An 18815-nucleotide genomic window follows, 5' to 3' on the forward strand; every position below is an offset into this window, starting at 1 on the left:
AGGAGAACTGTTTGCTCTCCAAATACCAACAGAGGACTTTTGTTAACTTTACAATCTGCCGCCAGTTCATCTAAGAGGGATCTGCATCACCTTAAAGCCTGCTCGCGTGTCCAGTGGTGTGGCCTGTTAGATTTTAAACTAGTTTAAGCAAACTTGTGCTGAAATTGTAATTCATAAGCTTTAGAGAGCTGTTAGATCTACTGTAGAAACCTTGCTTCTTATTTAGCGTGTGAGTTGAAGAGTTATGAGTTTTCATTGGCACTTCGTAAAGCAGCCTTAAAATAATTTCAGAGTGCTTTCGATACTTTAGTGAATTGTTCTAAACATCACATTTTCGTTTTTGCTTACAGTGAAAGAGTTCCTAGCCAAAGCCAAAGAAGACTTTTTAAGAAAATGGGAAAGCCCCCCTCAGGTAACAAAACCCAATTTAACTACCACTTTCTTGCAATTTAGTCTTTCATGTTTGGGAATATAGGAAGGCACTCTTATATGTGATACAGTTGTGATAATTCCTGGAAAAAAATAATTAGGTTCTGTGCAGGAAACTTTTAATGATGTCTTCATCCCATGCACCTGTTTTTGTGTGTACTTAAAAGTGGCAAACAGTTGTTCAGTAGTGAATGTGGAGAGTGACTGTTTAACCAAATAAATGGTCTTCATTGGTTACTTAGTTTCCTCACAGAGACCTTACTAGCTATGTTTTCATGTGACAATAAGCTGGCCTTTCTGATTCATCACAATTTATGTTAAACACTGGTTGGTTATTTCCTAACAACAACAAACATGGCTTATGACGTCAGAACATGGCCACAGGTAACTACAGTGGTGCCCCGCGAGACGAATGCCTCGCAAGACGAAAAACTCGCTAGACGAAAGGGTTTTGCGTTTTTTGAGCTGCTTCGCAAGACGAATTTCCCTATGGGCTTGCTTCGCAAGACGAAAACGTCTTGCAAGTTTGTTTCCTTTTTCTTAACACCGTTAATACAGTTGCGACTTGACTTCGAGGAACAACTCATAGAACGCGGTGTGGTAGCCTTTTTTGAGGTTTTTGAAGACTTTGGTGATTTTTGAAGCTTTTCCAAAACTTCCCCGACACCGTGCTTCGCAAGACGAAAAATTCGCTAGACGAAAAAACTCGCCGAACGAAATAATTTCGTCTTGCGAGGCACCACTGTAGTGGTGATATTTGAGCTTTCTTGTGGAGCTCTGTTTGTTGCATTGTCATAGATGGAACAGGAGGCCTGTTCAGATTGGGGCCTAATACTAATAAATCCTCTATCACCATAGCTCTTAACTTCTGTTCAACTGTATTGCTTGGACTTCAATCCAACATGACTCTTGTCTACCACTTGTTATAGGCTGCATGAGAGTTTTTGTGTCTCCTAGATCCATCAGCTCTTTGAGAAAAGTTTAATATATTAAAACTCTGTTATCTTAACCGTGATTGGGGAAGTGTCAAGACGTATTTCAACTGTAACAGGCTGCAGATTCTAGCCCCTTAAATGTCTGAAGTCAATGGGAGGTATATAATTCTGTGCGAGGAGAAAACATATCAGGTCAGAACTGAGGTGGAGGGAAGCCAGCTCATCTCTGTATGCTCCATTCCTCCCCAGTCATACTGGAACTGTAGTGTGTCCTTGTCCCTAACAGGAAATAAGGGTGCCTGCCCTCAGAAACATGGTTTTGACCTAGAAAAAGGCCAAGTTGGTGCATTTTTTAAAAATAGTTAAAATACTTGTGTGCAACCAGCCTCTGCTGCTGCCTAGTAAGAATTAATATTCCTATTTTGTAAAGGGTATTTTCCACTTTACAAAATACATTGTATTTTTCCCCTCTAGTACTAATACTGTTAACAAATATATGGTGAATTACATGAAATCCAGCTAGTAGCTATTTCACATTTTTCATTTATGATTACAACAGATGGTTGACATCCTTCTTGATGAATTAACACACTTTATGTCCAGAGGGTTTATGAGCAGAAGGTGGCTTGCACAATGATCTTTCTTTTCTCCTCCTGTAGCCTCCTCCCCGGGGGGGCTACAGGGCTTCCTGACTTTTTGGATAATATTTCTCAAGAAGGGAGAAAGGAGAGAGATGGAGAACAGAAAGATCATATGACCTTTTATGGCTGCTGTTATATTTATAATTGAAGTTACAAAAACGTTTATCATTTTATACTTGGAATATCTCAGGATCTTGTTTTGTGTTCATGTAGAATACTGCTGGTTTAGATGACTTTGAGAGGCTAAAAACACTTGGAACCGGATCATTTGGCAGAGTCATGCTGGTGAAACACAAATCCACAGAGCAGTATTATGCCATGAAGATACTGGATAAACAAAAAGTTGGTATATTTTTTATTATAATACTCTACTGTGTTTGTTGAACACTAATATTTGTGTTCTGTTTCATTAGGGTGGAGTACTTGCAACATCTATTAATACTGTTGTGTGCTAGTTATGACCCTGGTGAAAAAATAGTTGGATTGCTGCTCAAGAGTTTTCCTAAAGTTTGCCTTACGGAAGTAATAGTCATTTACTGACAGTAGAAGCCAATTTGGGCACTTTACCTTTTTGTTTTGTTTTGAAATACTTAATGAATATTATAATTGCAAATTGCCTGTGAAGTTTTTTATTGGCAATTAATTTTAAAGAACACTATTTCTAAGTTAAGATTTTTGCACTCAAATTGGATACTAAAAGTGATACAAAAATAGAATGCAGTATTTTAGTGTCCTTAATCTTAGCATGCATATCCTGTTATGCATATGATTATTTTGCTCATGCAGATAACTCAGTTTCAACTGGATATATTCTACTATCTTTTGTACTTTCACAGTAAATAGCTTGATCCTTCATTCTCTCCCAGGAATAAAGATTATGCAAATGTATATATTTTCTACCTTTCTGTAATATTGGGCAGTGAAGTCGTCTTCTTACTTACTAAATGTGAAATGGAGATGATAGATAGATAGATAGATAGATAGATAGATAGATAGATAGATATAGATTCTTGCTTTATGCTGCTTAATATTTGCATGGGCCTACCTAAAATCTTTTAAAAGAAATAAGCAATTCTCTTAAATGAGCATTGGAAAATAGCTGGCTGATACAGCGTGATCCACTTTTTAAGCTAGCCATTGCTACTCATTTGACTACATTGATAGCTTACGTTCTATTCACAAGCATCTTGCATTTCTCCAGTTATCTTGTATCAGGGAGCAGTACTAGATAAGAAGGGAGTATTTTTAGTTTGGTGTTTTAATATAGTCTAGCAGCTGCAAATTTGGAAGGGAGTTGGCATGTGGCAAATCAACACCCCACAGGCTAGTTTCAATAATATAGACAGACATTAATACACAAATTATGAATACCAGCATGAAATCTCAATCAATTTACATGTTTTCCATACCAGATTGTTATTTTTATTGTACTTTTATGATTCAAAAATAGACCCATCTGTTTTGAGTTTCATTTTGCCCAAAGTTAAGAACTGGGTTCTCAAAATTAAAAACCTCAGCTAACATTCATATTTCCATATGCAGTAGAATAATTATTCATCAGAGCTATACATTTGTAATCCATGTTGCAGGCAGCTTGCCCAGCCTTTGGGGAGATCCAGGTCCTTTCAGACATTTTGGGTGCCTATTTGGGCTTACAGTAGTGGTTTTCAACCAGTATGCCATGGCACCCTGGGGTGCCTTGAATGATGGGCACGGGTGCCGTAGGCAACAATGGCTCCTGTTCCTCTTTCCCTCCCTCCCTCCCTCCCTCCTCTGATGTCTTTTTGGTTCTCTGCCTCCCAAAGGCTTGCACAGCTGTTTGTTGCAGCAGCCCTGGCTACAAGCTCCCCAGGTGAATGGTGCCTCAGGAGCTGGCTAGGGGGTGCTTCCCAGGCCCCCCTGGGGCAATGTAAGGAGGCACCTCTCTTTGGGGATGTGGGGGTGGGGCAGCTCAGAGACTAGGGGCGGAAGCTGCAGCTGCCCAGAGGACTCCCAGGGAGATGGGAGAGGAGGCTGTGGGAACACTCCACAAGGAAGGTGTTTGAAAAAGGGTGATAGGCAAAAACCCCTCAGGGGGTGCTGCAGAAAGAATGTAGTTGGTCAAGGGAGCCGTGGACTCAAAAAGCACGAAAACCTCTGGCTTACAGTGATTTCAGATCAATGCCCACACCTCTGCACTTCTAACAGTGGTATGTGTAGAGTGAATGCACAACTGTGTGTGTTCCATGTTCTTCTGCTAAGGCGCCTGATGACAGTAGAGCCTTGCTGGTATCTCCTGTGCTATGCTTGCCTCTCCTCCTTTCCCCCATGGCCCCTCCTCTTTTCCATTGCTGCCTGCTTGCCATGGATCAAGTTAATCTTTAATTGGAAAGCGATCTTATGTGCAAGCAAGCCATGTCCTTACTTTTTCAGGCACAGTTCTCTTGAGCCCCTTGCCGGTGGTTAATATTAGTGCCAAGTAACACACAGTGTTTACGGTCCTTGTGAAGCAGGGAAACTGCTGCTCTTGTGGAAGCTGCCTGGGCATTTTAGAATCCTGGTTTCCTATGGAAGATTGCCCTCTAGCTTGCAGATGGCATTCCGAATGGTGACAAGAGGCTGTTATCCCACACCTACTCCTTGCATATTGACATTGATTTTGAACAGCTGGAGAAGGAAGGCTACATAAGGGGAGGAATGAGGCGGCCTGTGAGCCCTTTCTCCACACAGTTGTGACACTTCTCACTATGTCCTTGCTGCCCGTCCTTTGCTGCAGTTTACAGATCTGTCATGAAAATTACTATGCACCAGTTTGCCACAAGTGTGAATGTCTATCAGTTATCTTATGCACACATAAGACTTTGCCCCAGGACCATCATTTGTAGCCATGCATGTGCAAGAAAATGGTTCCCAAAATTTATAGACGTTGGACATTATTCAGTAATGTGCAGAGAGATGACATCTGAGTATATAAAAGCTTGCATTAGGCTGTTTGTGTTAGGGCTTGGCTTGGATGTTCTCCGAGCCTGTGGCAGCTGCTTATCCATGAGGAGATCTTGTACATCTGCGAGGAAAAAAGGCATTCCTTCGGAAAGACACTGATCAGGCGCTAGCCACATAGCCATTTCAACCAGCTGCATGGGAACTGCTCGCTCAGCTGGAAAACATCTAAAGGGTGCTGTGGCTTCTTAAGTTTTTAAGCAGTTGTATTCTTCGTCAGTTGGTTATTCTGCTACCCATAGTAACGTGTAAGGGAGTGAGTCTCCTTTTCCTGGTTCCTGGGGAAATGTTTGAACTTCCTGACATCTCGCCAGTTGCCAGTTTGCTGCTTTCACTCTCCTTCTGTAGCTCTCAAAATGCATTCAGAATAGGGAAGTAAGGAAATTATAGTGGTCTGTGGCTGTTAAGAACAGGTGGAATATTGGGTATTAGCAGACTTCTGATAGGCTCTGTTGAGCACAAGCATTATTTAATTTTTTTTAAAAAAACTAGCTTACTATGCAAACAGACAGAAGTAGGAGAGCTAATTTTTTTGTTTTGCAGTGATTAAGCAGTTTTCACAGAAGGAAATCATGCCTAGCCTAGTCAGGAAGGAAGCTACAGAGTATATGAGAATGCTTCTAAGCAGCAAACGTTTTTAATAGGCTATATGAAAGTAAAAAATAAAAATAAAAATGGACCCCAGATATCTGTGTGTAGATAAGCTTTATGCCCTGAAAACCCCACTTTGTGCACCAAGTGAACTGAGCTTCTAGACTCTTGTAGTATTTGAACTGCATGTGCACACAGACCATATTTGTTAGAATTCCTCTCAATACTCCTTTGACAGTGTCAGCAGAAAGGCCAGAGTTGAAAAAGGTATAGTGTGCCATGCCATTCTTCTTCAGATGTAGCATCTTCTAAAAGGTAAAAAAAGGATAACTGCCTTGCTACCTAACTTTGCTGTATTAATGTGAGTGTAGCAATCCGTGCTTTGAGAGCTATATGTAGCAGTCGCCACCATCTTTTAGAAGTGCTGTTCTTAAGTTATTATTTTTTCCTCTTTCCACTAAGAAGACGTGGACTTGTTTGAATTCTCTTAATGTTTAGACTCAAGCGTTTAATAAAAAATGCTTTGTTCCTAGGTGGTTAAGCTGAAGCAAATAGAACACACACTTAATGAAAAGAGAATATTACAAGCAGTGAACTTCCCTTTCCTTGTAAGACTGGAGTATTCTTTTAAGGTAAATACCAAGCGGGAAGGTAAACTGTTATTACATTTTTCTTGCACAGCTTTCTGTCTTTTTAGAGTCTAGTGATTCCTGACCCACAGGTCAAAACAAAGTGATTTTAGACTCTCCAACTGTAAAAAAAATAAAAATGAAGCTAAATGCTTGGCCGTCATCCTGATCAAAAGGAGATATGCATGCAGCTCCATGATAAGCTTTAAGGACTTGAAGGAGTGATCCCAACAAAGCAAAAAGCCCAAAGCAAAAATTTCAAATCGCCTCATCACCCTGGGTTTGTTTAAGTTGCCAATCCCCCCCCCCCAGCAACTTGCTGTACTGACTTTTAGGGAGCCTCTTAAACACTGAGAGAAATAGAAAAAGTATGGTCAGTTTGAATTCATGGGCCACTTGAATGTTTCCTGTCTTATTTTATGTTCAGTCTTCAATAATAAAAGTACTTAAAATGTATTATTGGTATTATTTTATGTTTGCTTGTCAGGGAAAAAAAAAGCAATTTACTTGGGTTGTCCTAAGTACCCCAGGTTTACAACTGAACATACTTCACTTTCCCTTAGGACAATTCTAATTTATACATGGTTATGGAATATGTTCCTGGAGGTGAAATGTTCTCACATCTAAGAAGAATTGGAAGATTCAGGTAAGATAATAAATCTTTTATGAAAAATGATGTGAGGAAGGGAATGAGAAAGAGATGATAGCTCTTAGCTTTCAGATGTTTAGGAAATATTTGCAAGGGAATCATTACTTTATTCTTATCCATTATGAACATTAAGGCTTTCAGAAGTACCTTTGAAAAACAGTTTTGCCTTCAAATAGGTAGTAGAGAATGATAGATAAGAACATAGCAATAATATTAGGTTGTGCAGTCCCTTTATAAGATAAAAATAGACATTTCATTATTTAAAATTAAGTTATTTTTTAAAAAATATTCTGCTTGTACAACAGGACATCCTTTTCTTCTCCTTTCCCTTTGTACACCCAGAATTTGCTCCAAAGGGTCCCCCAACCCTGTGGAACAACTTTTAAAGGCACACAGGGGGCTGGAGATGAGAGCAGAGTTCCATCGGGCAAGCGGGAGTCTCTTGCTTAAGTGGAACAGCAGTGTTGGATACAGCCCATTTGCAGTTTTCTTTATTTCCTTAGAGTTTAACATTTCTGTTATCACATATGAGTATGCTATGTCTGCAAATGTTGACCGTGGTTTAATAGCCTGATTATTTTCATTTGTTTACAGTGAACCACATGCACGATTTTATGCAGCTCAGATAGTGCTAACATTTGAGTACCTCCATTCACTAGACCTCATCTACAGAGATCTGAAACCCGAAAATCTTTTAATTGACCAGCAAGGATATATCCAGGTATGATGAAGACAAACGTTTTCAAGCTCAGCTTCATTCCATAGCAAGAAGTACAGAACGCTTAAATGTTTGCATTGTAAAGAAACAGGTGGTGATAAATTAAATACCTTGATTGGTTGGTTTTGCAGGTTACCAACCAAAGGGAATTCTGAAACTTGATCCAAGATGTATCATATCTGCAAGTGATACTAACGAAATGCTTAATGTTAATTGAGAAAAAACTTTTAATGAATATTGCCTAATGTTACATATAGCATGTCTAAAGCATGTGCTTCCTGGTAATTCTTCTTTTGGCATTTTGTATAGCTTTGAATCAAAAGCAAAACATATGTCATGCCTTGATTTGAAAATATCTGAATTTTGAATCAACCATAGGACATGGAACTATTTCTGTGGTTGAATGCTTTTGAAAGCTATATGTAACGTTCAGGTTATTACTAAGAAAAAACTAAAGCTTGGATAATGTGGTAACTCTTTTTTCTGTGCTACTAGGTCACAGATTTTGGGTTTGCAAAAAGAGTAAAAGGCAGAACCTGGACGTTATGTGGGACTCCAGAATACTTGGCGCCAGAAATAATTCTCAGCAAGGTATTTCATAATGCTTCACGGTGTTAACTAGTTAAAAGAGGAAGACGACTGTCTTAAACAGGCACATTTGGAAGAAGTTTTAAGTCAGTATGGCGATAGGATTTGTCAGAGATATTGATTCTTGTGAAATCTGTCTTAGTAAGTTGAGTAGGCTGTTAAAGGCTATTATTTACTAAGATTAACACATTGAATTTGACCCTATTAACAAATTGGCAGCCTGTGCAGGTCTCTCTGCACAGGTTTAATATATTGGCAGGGCCTTATCTCTGTGAGCAATTGTGCTGCAGCATTCTGCACAAACTAGTTTTTAGACCCAAAAGCAAGGTAAGCCCCACATCATAAAGGTAAAGGGACCCCTGACCATTAGGTCCAGTCGTGGCCGACTCTGGGGTTGCGGCGCTCATCTCGCTTTATTGGCCGAGGGAGCCAGCGTACAGCTTCCAGGTCATGTGGCCAGCATGACTAAGCCACTTCTTGCGAACCAGAGCAGCGCACGGAAACGCCGTTTACCTTCCCGCCGGAGCGGTACCTATTTATCTACTTGCACTTTGACATACTTTTGAACTGCTAGGTTGGCAGGAGCAGGGACCGAGCAATGGGAGCTCACCCCGTCACGGGGATTCGAACCGCCGACCTTCTGATCGGCAAGCACTAGGCTCTGTGGTTTAACCCACAGTGCCACCCACGTCCCTAAAAGCCCCACATCATACATTGCAGTAATCCAACCCTGAAGATATTAGTGCCTGTATTACTGTGATCAAGCTGTCCTGGTCCAGGAATCACTGCAGCTGTTGGATGAGCTGAAGCTGGTAAATGTTTTAGAATACCACCTAAAACTTAAGTGCGTTTATATTAGTATATTATATTTGGTTGGATATCACTAACTACTATATTTTTGTTTTGCCAGGGCTACAACAAAGCAGTGGATTGGTGGGCCTTAGGAGTTTTAATTTATGAAATGGCAGCTGGATATCCTCCGTTCTTTGCAGATCAACCAATCCAGATTTATGAAAAAATTGTTTCTGGAAAGGTATGCGAGGGCTGCTGGGATCCTGCAAATGATCCATGTTATGTCCATTAACTTTTCTGTTACTTGTGTGTTCTTATTTTAATTTTCATGAACAGGTTTGCTCATGTTTCTGTTTACAAGGCGTTTTTCCTCCTTCGAGGAGCTTTTGCTTTGTTTTGATTACTTTAATATTTGTTTTGTAACAAAGAGATAGGGAGGAGAGGAGAGCAGTCAATGAAGAAACACTGGACACTGTGTGAATAACCTATCTTTATTTTTTTCCTTAATCATTTTGCATTTTTGTGTGCATGTGAATTGAATTGGGAAGCAAAGTGGTGGATGGCTTGCAACAAACTATTAACTGCGCTCACTTATTAAAATCTGCAGCAGCTACTGGGTGGAGCAGGGCATGTTGGTCTAAGCCACAGGCAATTCCAGAATATTTCCAGAAAAAAAATGTCTGGATCCACCAAAGTTCTAAGTTCAGAATACTTTGAATGCAGAAAAGAAGAAAATGCTTTTTGCTCTTATTGCAGTCTTGCTTTTTTTGTATGTGAGTGAATTTCTAAAATGAAAAGTTTGGGCTCTTTGCCTAGCTGGATATGACTCCCCATTCTTCCCTAAACCTGGAAGATCTCATCCCTAATCTCAGACATAAGAGGCTGATCATAGTCGCTCTGGTGTGATGTACTCTGCACATGAGCAGAAATTATTACTTCACATTTTCAGGATGGAGTCACACACTGCAAATATGTACTGCTGTGCACTGATGTGCCCTGGATCGAATTCAGTATTATTGTTGTTGTTGTTGTTGTTATTATTATTATTATTATTATTATTATTATTATTATTATTATTATTATTTAGTGGTTGGAATATTTTGTTCTTTTAATTTGAAGAAACAGAGTTTTGGAGAATGAAAAGTTAGATCGTTTATATATGGTTTGCACCAGGTGCATTTGTGGTTAGTTAACAGCACTACAGTACTGATTTGTAATCTACAGCTGTGACGCCCCATTATTCAACCCCACAATTGAACTCCCCTCTCCACAACCACTGGTGTCTAGATTCCTTGTGAACCCACCAAAAATGAAGTCAAAACAGAAATGTTGTCTTAGACACTTTCAGGTGCTCCCTGCCAAGCCCTCCTGACTAGTCAACATAAGGCAAAATAGCAGAATGAGCTTCAGAAACAAGGGAATGAGAGAAGGGAATGAGTTTTAGCTAAAGTTAAAGCAGGAGTGAGAGAGAGAGCAGCCAGCAGGAGTGGATTTGTCGTTGTGCAAGCGGTGTGCATGCACTGGGCGCTGAGTGAAGGAGGCACCATCTCAGAACACAGTAAGCAAGGCTCTGGGCTTTGGGAAGGAGGCATTAAGGGCACTGACAAGGTCCCAGAGCCTTCCCACCTCCTTTCCAAAGCCTACGTAGTGCGCTTCCAGCTTTGGGAAGGAGGTAGGGCAGCTCTAGGACCCTGCCAGAGCCCTCGCGCCTTCTTCCCAAAGGTGAGTGCCTCCTTACCTGCCTTTGGGAAGGCAGTGTGAGGGCAGGGCGGCATTGGCCTTGCACAGGGCACCATGGTACCCAAGTCCACCACTGCATCCAGTTCTTGTAACTTTTCACAGCCATAGAAGGGGAAGAGGAGTGGCAACAAGTATTGTCTGTGGTTTCTCATGATTCTTTATTTTGAGTAAAAACAGAGGATTTGTGGTGTTCAATTATTTTCTAATACTTTATTTTTTAAAAAAAAACCATAATAATAAGAATATTAATGGTGGCTTATACATGATGCAGAAGCTGGCTGTTGCAGCACATGGCTGACTGCTGTTGAAGACAGCAATCCCACATCTCTCTCATCCTATAAATCAGGGGTGCCCAAACTTTTTTCAAGGAGGGCCAGATTTGATGAAGTGAAGGGCCGTGAGGGCCAACCAAAGTTTTAGGATTGAAATTGTTGAGCTTTTTTTTTTAGGGTTGAAGTTGTTGAGGGGTTTTTTGAGGATTTTACCCCATAAACTGCCGAAGGGGCCGGATTAGGCCCCTGAAATGGACTTTGCACATGTCTGTGGTAGAGCCTTTGGCCAACAAGGGAATCAAAAGTGTGCTAAAGGTGGGAAAGGAGGTTGCAGAGGAGCTGAACGGATTACTTGCATCTGTCTTCAGAGCAGAAGACTCGCGAGTAATAAGGTGAAACAGGAGAGATGCGAGCTGGGAAGGGCGATAGAAGGGCCCGGCCGGGCGGCGACTCACCTCGCAGGCGGTGCGCCATCCCTTTGGCCCAGGCGAGGCGGCGGCGGCTGCTCAGCGATCTCCTTGCCCGTCTCCTCGTGAGGGAAACGCGGCGGCAGCGGCGGGGCGCCTCCGGCGGAGCAAGGCCGCTGGCCTGCCTCCCCCCCACCTTCCTCCTTTTCGCCGCGCCGCCTGCACCTCCGCTGCCTCCCGCTCTCGGCAGGCCCTCCCGGGCGTCGGGCTCTGAGGGCGAAGGCACCCCACTCCACCACGCCCATCTGCAGCATGGCCCCCGCCGCCACGCTCCCGCCAGCCGCCCTGGCCGCTTCGCCCGCCTCCTCCTTGGGCTCGAAGCCCGGGTTGTCCCGGCTCCAGGCCTGCCTCGAGCAAGAAGAGAGCGGCGGCAACGGCAAGCAAGGAGGAGGAGAAGGAGAAGAAGTGGCGGCGATTCCACCGCCGCCGCCGCTGCCTGGCGGGTCCCGCAGCCGCCCCAGCTCCAGATGCTCCAGGCCGCCGAGAGGGCAAAGTCCCGCCATAGCCCCCCAGCCTGGATGAAGGCCGCCGCCGCCTCAGAATTTTTCTCTCAGGCCGGCCGAGTAACGGCGCGGGAAGGGAGCGCCTTCGCTTTCTCCACCGTCCGCCTTCCAGCCCCCCATCCCCGCCCACAGCGCGCCGCCTCGCAGGGGGAAGCGGGCTGGCAGCTACACGGGCCACATGATGAGGTCTGGCGGGCCGGATTCGGCCCGCGGGCCTTGTGTTTGACACCCGTGCTATAAATCATATGATGGGATCATGTTTAAACTTTTCCCATCCCACCCCCCTTCTGCTCATTAGCTGCCACTCGTTTTGCAAGTTTTTCATACCTACAATTAACATTACGCCAGTTGTTCTGTATGCTAGTTGCTGCTGCAGAAGAGATGAGAATGAGGCATGATCTGGTGCTTCAAGCAACAACCAGGCATATATATTAATGTATAGCTCCAATGCAATTTTGTATTTAGGTTTGGTCTTCTTTATAATACCAAAACATAATTCATAATCTTTTTTCTCACTTTCTTTCTAGAAGAAGAAGGGAAAAGAGGTGTCTATATAGCAATATTAAATATATATCTGGTGTGTTTTGTAGGTACGATTCCCATCACACTTCAGTTCAGACCTTAAGGATCTACTAAGAAATTTACTCCAGGTAGATTTGACCAAACGATACGGAAATCTCAAGAATGGGGTGAATGATATTAAAAACCACAAATGGTTTGCCACTACAGATTGGATTGCCATTTATCAAAGAAAGGTAATCATTCTTTCTCTTAGGATAAGTTATGTATTAGTGCACACACACAAAAAGTTCCTGATCTTTTCCCATTGTTTGAGGCTAGCACATGGGGTGGCTTTATATTTTTTAAATGAAAGACTTTTGGATGTACAGTCTTGGGGTAATGGGAAGTATTCCTCAAAGAAATGCGTTTTCTTGAAACCTTAATGTCCTGTGTGCTCGTTTCTGAATTGTTCCCCTTTTTTGTCTTCCTTTGCCTTTTCTTTTCTTTTCTTTCCTTTCCTTTCCTGTCTAAACATTTGAACTCTCTAGCTGCCTATTGTTGGTAGACAAACTTGATTTTCAGCACAGATGTATTTAACTATTCTCTCTCTCTCTCTCTCGGTGATCACTCGCGGCCGAGTAAGATTGTTCTCCATGTCTTAGTGGCGTGTCCATAAATGACTGTGCAGGCCAATTCTGGATCCGCACATCCTTCCACAGTGGGTACATAGATTTCTAAGCAGGAGTTGATCACAATGAGGACTTGCCAGACATGCCTTCCTCTTTACTCATTTCTCCCTTTTGTCATGAATTGGCACTTCTTCAAAATCCATGATGCCAGAGGCTATTCTCCAATTAGAGCACTCACAAGCCAGGGTTTCCCAATTGTCGGTGCTTATAATACATTTGTTTTTAGATTTGCTTTGGGAGCATCTTTTAACCTCTTTTGTTGTCCACCAGTATTGCGCTTTCCATTCTTAAGTTGAGAATAGAGTATCTGCTTTGGAAACCGATAATCAGACATCTGAACAATGTGGCCAGTCCAATTTGACTGGACTTAACAATCCAGGGGTCCTTTACCTTACCTTTAACTATTATAATTATTATCATCATCATTGCTGATGTTACATTCCAAGTAAGTGACCACGGTGTAATTTTCCGTGCACAAAGAAGAGCAACCAAGCAAGAAATGTGTATAGACATGTTCCTAAACTGTTGCTAACTCCCACTGGAGCCCTTGTGAGAGACACATCTGTATTTTCTGTGATTAATGATGCCTAAAAATTATGATCCCTAACTTTTTCAACTTTTACCATGACACTTAAGTGTAATTTTAACATTTATATTTTAATACGTTTCTGCTTGGGACTCAGTCAGTCCTTTGTGGTACTGTGATGTGTTCTCTTTATTTAAAAAAGTCTGTTTTGGAGTAACGGAGGCATATTCCCATACAAAAACATTTTAAAAAGCCAGATCTGAAACCCAGCAAATTTATAAAAAGAAACTAGCTGTTTAGCGACACGATGTGACAGTACAGTAGTAGTTAATAATCAGTAAAGTATTAATTATCACAAGACAGGACGTGATTAACACCTCAGCATAGTCTTTTATTTTGAAGCAAGACCTCTTCAGCAAATGTTCGCCGCAGAATGGTAATCTTCTCATCTGCACTCTAAAATATACCATTTAGCATGCAGTTTGTGCGAAGTGAGATTTTCTGCCTTTTTGTAATTCTTCACTTCTAAATAAATATTTCAGTTTTTATTGGAGGTGTTCTAATTCTTCACTATTCTGCTCTAGGCTCTTATTTAAAATTTCTTGGAGTGATGATAATGAATAATAGCTTATTTTCTTCAAGAGCAGTTGGATTTTATGTATGTTGGTACAGTATTTGGGGAGAACTGATAGGGCCCACCAAGCCCTTTTTACAGCAGCCCACAAAGCAGAGGCTACTGGGTTTTCCCACCTTTCTGATTTTTAGGATACAGGAAGCCTTTGAACCACAGTGTGGCTGCGTTCAGACTTAATACTAAAGCACAAATTAGCATTATGAGGTTGCCCTTTCTCCATTCCTCTTCCAGAGGAGATAGGTTGAAAGCCTAAACCGTGGTTTCAACAAACCATAGTTCAAACTTCAGCTTGTGCAGGTTTGGCTGTCATGGCAAGCTGGAATTCATCTAAAAGGGAAGAAAAAGCTTCTGAACTCCTTGTGTCGGTATACATGAGGGGAGGCATACATGAGCCAAAGGCTCACTGACGCTTGTCCTTACAACACTAGACCATCATTAGCGTTACATGTGAACAGGGTCTATGTGCAGCAACACTTATGTGGTCAGTCTCTTGTGCTTAGAGCTTGTTTGTTTTGTAAAATCTCCTTCTCAGGAATTGCATTTTATGTAGATCTGAGTTTGCCTTTAAAATGGCACTATTAAGTCTTCTTGTGTTGATGCAGTGCTCACAGGTGAGGTTGTATTTGTTATAGCTAACTTGAAGGGATACTTCACCGAAAAATAACAATATCATATCTCTCCTGAATGCATCCATTCCATAATGGAGAATATTTAACCTTTTTACATTCATGCTTGGAATATATCAGTGAATTATGATAGTTGTAGTTATTAATATCAGCATTGTTATTTTCTGTCTTTTGTTGTCTTATTTTTACTAGTTAATTCTTTCAGACTGGCAAATGCAATAATCTGTGTTTTTATTTCCCCACGCAGGTAGAAGCTCCATTCATACCAAAATGTAGAGGCCCTGGAGATACCAGCAACTTTGATGACTATGAAGAAGAAGATATCCGTGTGTCTCTAACAGAGAAATGTGCAAAGGAATTTGCTGATTTTTAGTACTTGCTGGATAATCAGAGGACATCAGGGCTTACATTGGGATCTTTGCACTCTGTTAACTCATGAGGGTGGAGCGGAGACCATCATATGTCAAAACAATTACCTAGTTACTTCATTCCACAAAGTTGACTGAGGTCTTTATTGCCATCTTCCATGTGTGCAGTTTGCACCAACCCATATAACTAGGCACAATTAAGCAAAGCACTGTTTGTGCTGTAACACAGAATATAGACCACTTTTTCCTAATTACCTTTTTGGTTTCTGTCGTTTTCCTTTGGTTTCTGTGTATTGTTCATTTCCCCTTCCTCTTTCTCTTTCTCCCTCTTCCCCTCCCCTTTTAAAATGAAGTAGCCTTTTACCCAACAACGCTCCGTTTTATTTTGAATAATGCATTTGTGCGAATGAAACTGAAGGTGTTTCTGGCTAGTGTGACTTAGACCGAAGTGAAAGATAAGTGTTGCTTCTAGTCTGTGCCAGCCAATCCTTCCGTATCTGTCTTTGTGTCTGAGGCTACAGTTCATAGGTTTGTATTCCCCCCCTCCCAAGTAGCTCAGACTAAATCTAGCCAACACCACTAGCATTTTTGAAGATAGTATTTATCGCCATACGAGTGTATGCTAATTGACTTAAAACACATCTTCCTGGAGACTGACCAAATTTAGTATCAAAATTGGACAGTTTGTGTAGGGTTCAGTAGCTAGACCCCGTGCCTTGGTTTTCTACATGCTGGCAGTCCTTCTCCCTGCCTCATTTTCCCCCCCCCCCTTTCCTAGGCAGTAGGTAAATATGCCATAAGCATCCTGTGCCATGAGAAGCACAGTCTCAATAAGCAGGAACAATTCCATCCAGCCTGGGCTTTGGACCATATTTAACCATGCTTAAGTAGCTATTTAAATGGGGTTTTGTTTTAACACCTTAAAACCCAAAACATTTAAAAGATTTGGTCAGTATTGTCAGAGACTTAAGACTGATTTTTTTAAAAAAGTAATGTCAAGGTTGGGGCTCCTGAAGTATTTCACATTTCAACCCTTTTTTATCAAAGGGGGGGAAAGCATCTTTTTTTTTAAAGAAAAAGAAAAAAACCTCTTTAGGTTATGAGAATGAATGGTTTAGCAAATTGAAAAATTAGTGTTACAATATTGATGCGTTGCTAGATAAACCTGGTATTTCTGTTAGCTGTGAAGAATAAAAGAAGTAAATGCCAAGTTTTTATTCTGGTATACTATATTAGTAAATCACGGGTGGAGTGCTGCTCCAATCATGGTTCCTACCAGCGGCTCTTCATTCGCATGGAAAAGAGGCAAAAAAGTTTTCAAAGTGCCACCATCTGTGATGTGGTGTCTTCATTTCTAACATCCTTTTTTTCTTTCAGTGAAATGGAATGTACGGTCACATGGAGAATTGTTTGAGTTGCGTTAAGTTTTTATAATCTCACCAACTGACTTAAAAAAGGGTATCGCCGCCATGTGCTAGCTCCCAGCACTTTTACACGCACTTGTTTCAGTGTTTGTTAACAATCAGTGGCTCAGCACAACCTTCTTTGTGCTTTTAAATTTGTCCGTATACAACTTTTTAAGTCAGGCGCTCAATGTCTCGGTGGCCTGTCCGAAGATGATGATGGCACATCAGTTATGTTTAAAATAAACTTGGGCTCGTGTTTTATGATCAATTTACATGCATACGAGGATGAAGTGTTTTTATTAAACTGATCTAGATCGCTTGCGTAGTCACGGTGTTCTGTAGAATGCCAGGGCAGATGAGACCATTGGCATTGCTTCCTTTTAATCTTTATGACACTCCTTTAAGAAAATAAAAGTCTCCGTAGACATTTTTGCGAAATAAAATGTACCATGCAACGTTATGTACGTCTCTTTCAGTTGTCAAGCAGTTTTGCACATATTCATCGTTAGGAGTCTGTTTGCCATCTTTGTCCACCCCACCCCACCCCCCGTCTATGTATGTGCAAGACAAGGATACGATACTTTGCAGTAGCAAATTTTATGTAATAACTATATTGTCACATTAATAAATTAAAAGAAATTATTTGTATGAAAAAAACAATCTTTTGTATTTCATCTAGGCTGAGGACATGCTGTTGTATGCTAGCTGTATGCGATAAATTCTACAGTGACTTTGTTGTTTATGGACTTTGAAAATTTTAATAAATGCTGGAGATCACCTTTTCAATTCTGTTGTGAATTTTAGCCAGTAGTATAATCGGATAACACACGAGACATGTGTCTTCTCTAACATAGGTAGCGAGACTTCACTCTGGCTGTCTCTTAAGGAATGCAAGGGACCGATTCCAGCATGTCCAAAAAATCAACTCTAGGTGGTCATATTTTTGAAGTACCCTCTTAATTTCTTTGATTTAAGCTTATTTAACTATTTAACATGTGTCAGAAACAGTAAAAATAAATCCTAAAGCAGAATAATAGACTGGAAATAAAAGGGGTTAGGACAAAAGATAAGGAGGAGGTCCTTTACAAAGAGTACAAACTTGGCAATATGTTACATGGCCCTGTCATTTTAAAAAACACAAAATGAGAGCCACAAGATCATGATGCCTGTATTTAATTTCAAAAATCCTTTCCATCACTCAAATGCTGTATATTTGACAGTAGAGATTTGTTAATTTTACACAATTTGAGGAATTTAAGTGTTGGACTGTATGGTATCTTTTAACTGTACTCTAGTTGTATGTAACTCTCATTTTCAACATAAAGGATTGTATCTCATTAAGTAAATTGCTTCTTTTATTTTCTTGTCAGCTGCATTAAAACCCTTATTTTTAAATCCTGTAAGTATTTTATTGATTTCTTTGCAAATAGTTTGCTACAATAGTGTGCAATACAGTAAAAGTTTATATACAAAACTGCAAATTAAATTATGTACAACACTGCATAAAGACTGTGCTGCTTTTTTCTGACCCAGGAGGTTCCCATGCAATTCTGCTTTGCCACAGGACCCAGATACATGCTCTATGTAGAAGGAAGGTTTTGAAGAGCAACCCGCACAAGCGCTATAATAGGCTGGTTTAGGCCTGATTCTTCATTATATCACTGGTGATGGTAAACTGCTTGAAAATCCAGTGGTGTGGTGTGTTTGGTGTCTAAGTAACTTCCCAATTCAGTTCAGTCAGTGCAATCACCACTCTAAAAAAAAAAGTTGTACTGGAATGAAAAAAATGCACCCCAAATTGTGAACTCTGAAATTCTCCAGAGTCACAATTCTGTTTTGTTACAGAACCTCTACACTAACAAAACACAACAAAATTTGCATCACACTTAAAGCTTGGAATGCCATGTGCATTTTTGGAAGGGAGGGCATTTGACATGGAGAGAGACCACTAATAGGCAACAACTGTGGTCCCAGAGACTATATTTCAGGCTGTTTCAGGCTGTAAGTTAGGCTAGATTGTGCCCATCTTCCTGACCATAAAGTTTCTATTTGCATCTTCCTTTAAAAATGATTTCGTGTTGTTTACTTGCATGGAGTAGCATGCAGCCTCAGGTGATAATAGTACAGACCGA

General features: G+C 40.9%; 1 protein-coding gene across 4 annotated transcripts in view; it reads left to right on the forward strand.

Moving 5' to 3' along the window:
* Window positions 1-18078, forward strand: part of PRKACB (protein kinase cAMP-activated catalytic subunit beta) — a 60125-nt gene extending 42047 nt beyond the window's left edge. For 3 of the 4 annotated variants that reach the window (XM_081196898.1, XM_081196897.1, XM_081196899.1), the window contains exons 2-10: window positions 351-412; window positions 2219-2347; window positions 6109-6207; window positions 6768-6850; window positions 7448-7574; window positions 8067-8162; window positions 9070-9192; window positions 12524-12688; window positions 15157-18078. In XM_081196898.1, the coding sequence (XP_081053024.1) occupies window positions 351-412; window positions 2219-2347; window positions 6109-6207; window positions 6768-6850; window positions 7448-7574; window positions 8067-8162; window positions 9070-9192; window positions 12524-12688; window positions 15157-15282 (1010 nt within the window). In that variant the 3' untranslated portion in view covers window positions 15283-18078. The remainder of the gene's footprint in view (window positions 1-350; window positions 413-2218; window positions 2348-6108; window positions 6208-6767; window positions 6851-7447; window positions 7575-8066; window positions 8163-9069; window positions 9193-12523; window positions 12689-15156) is intronic. The other variant, XM_081196900.1, reaches the window with a different exon arrangement.
* Window positions 18079-18815: the final 737 nt, after the last annotated feature.

Source organism: Podarcis bocagei, assembly GCF_964188305.1.
Source record: "Podarcis bocagei genome assembly, chromosome: 5".
NCBI lineage: Eukaryota > Metazoa > Chordata > Lepidosauria > Squamata > Lacertidae > Podarcis > Podarcis bocagei.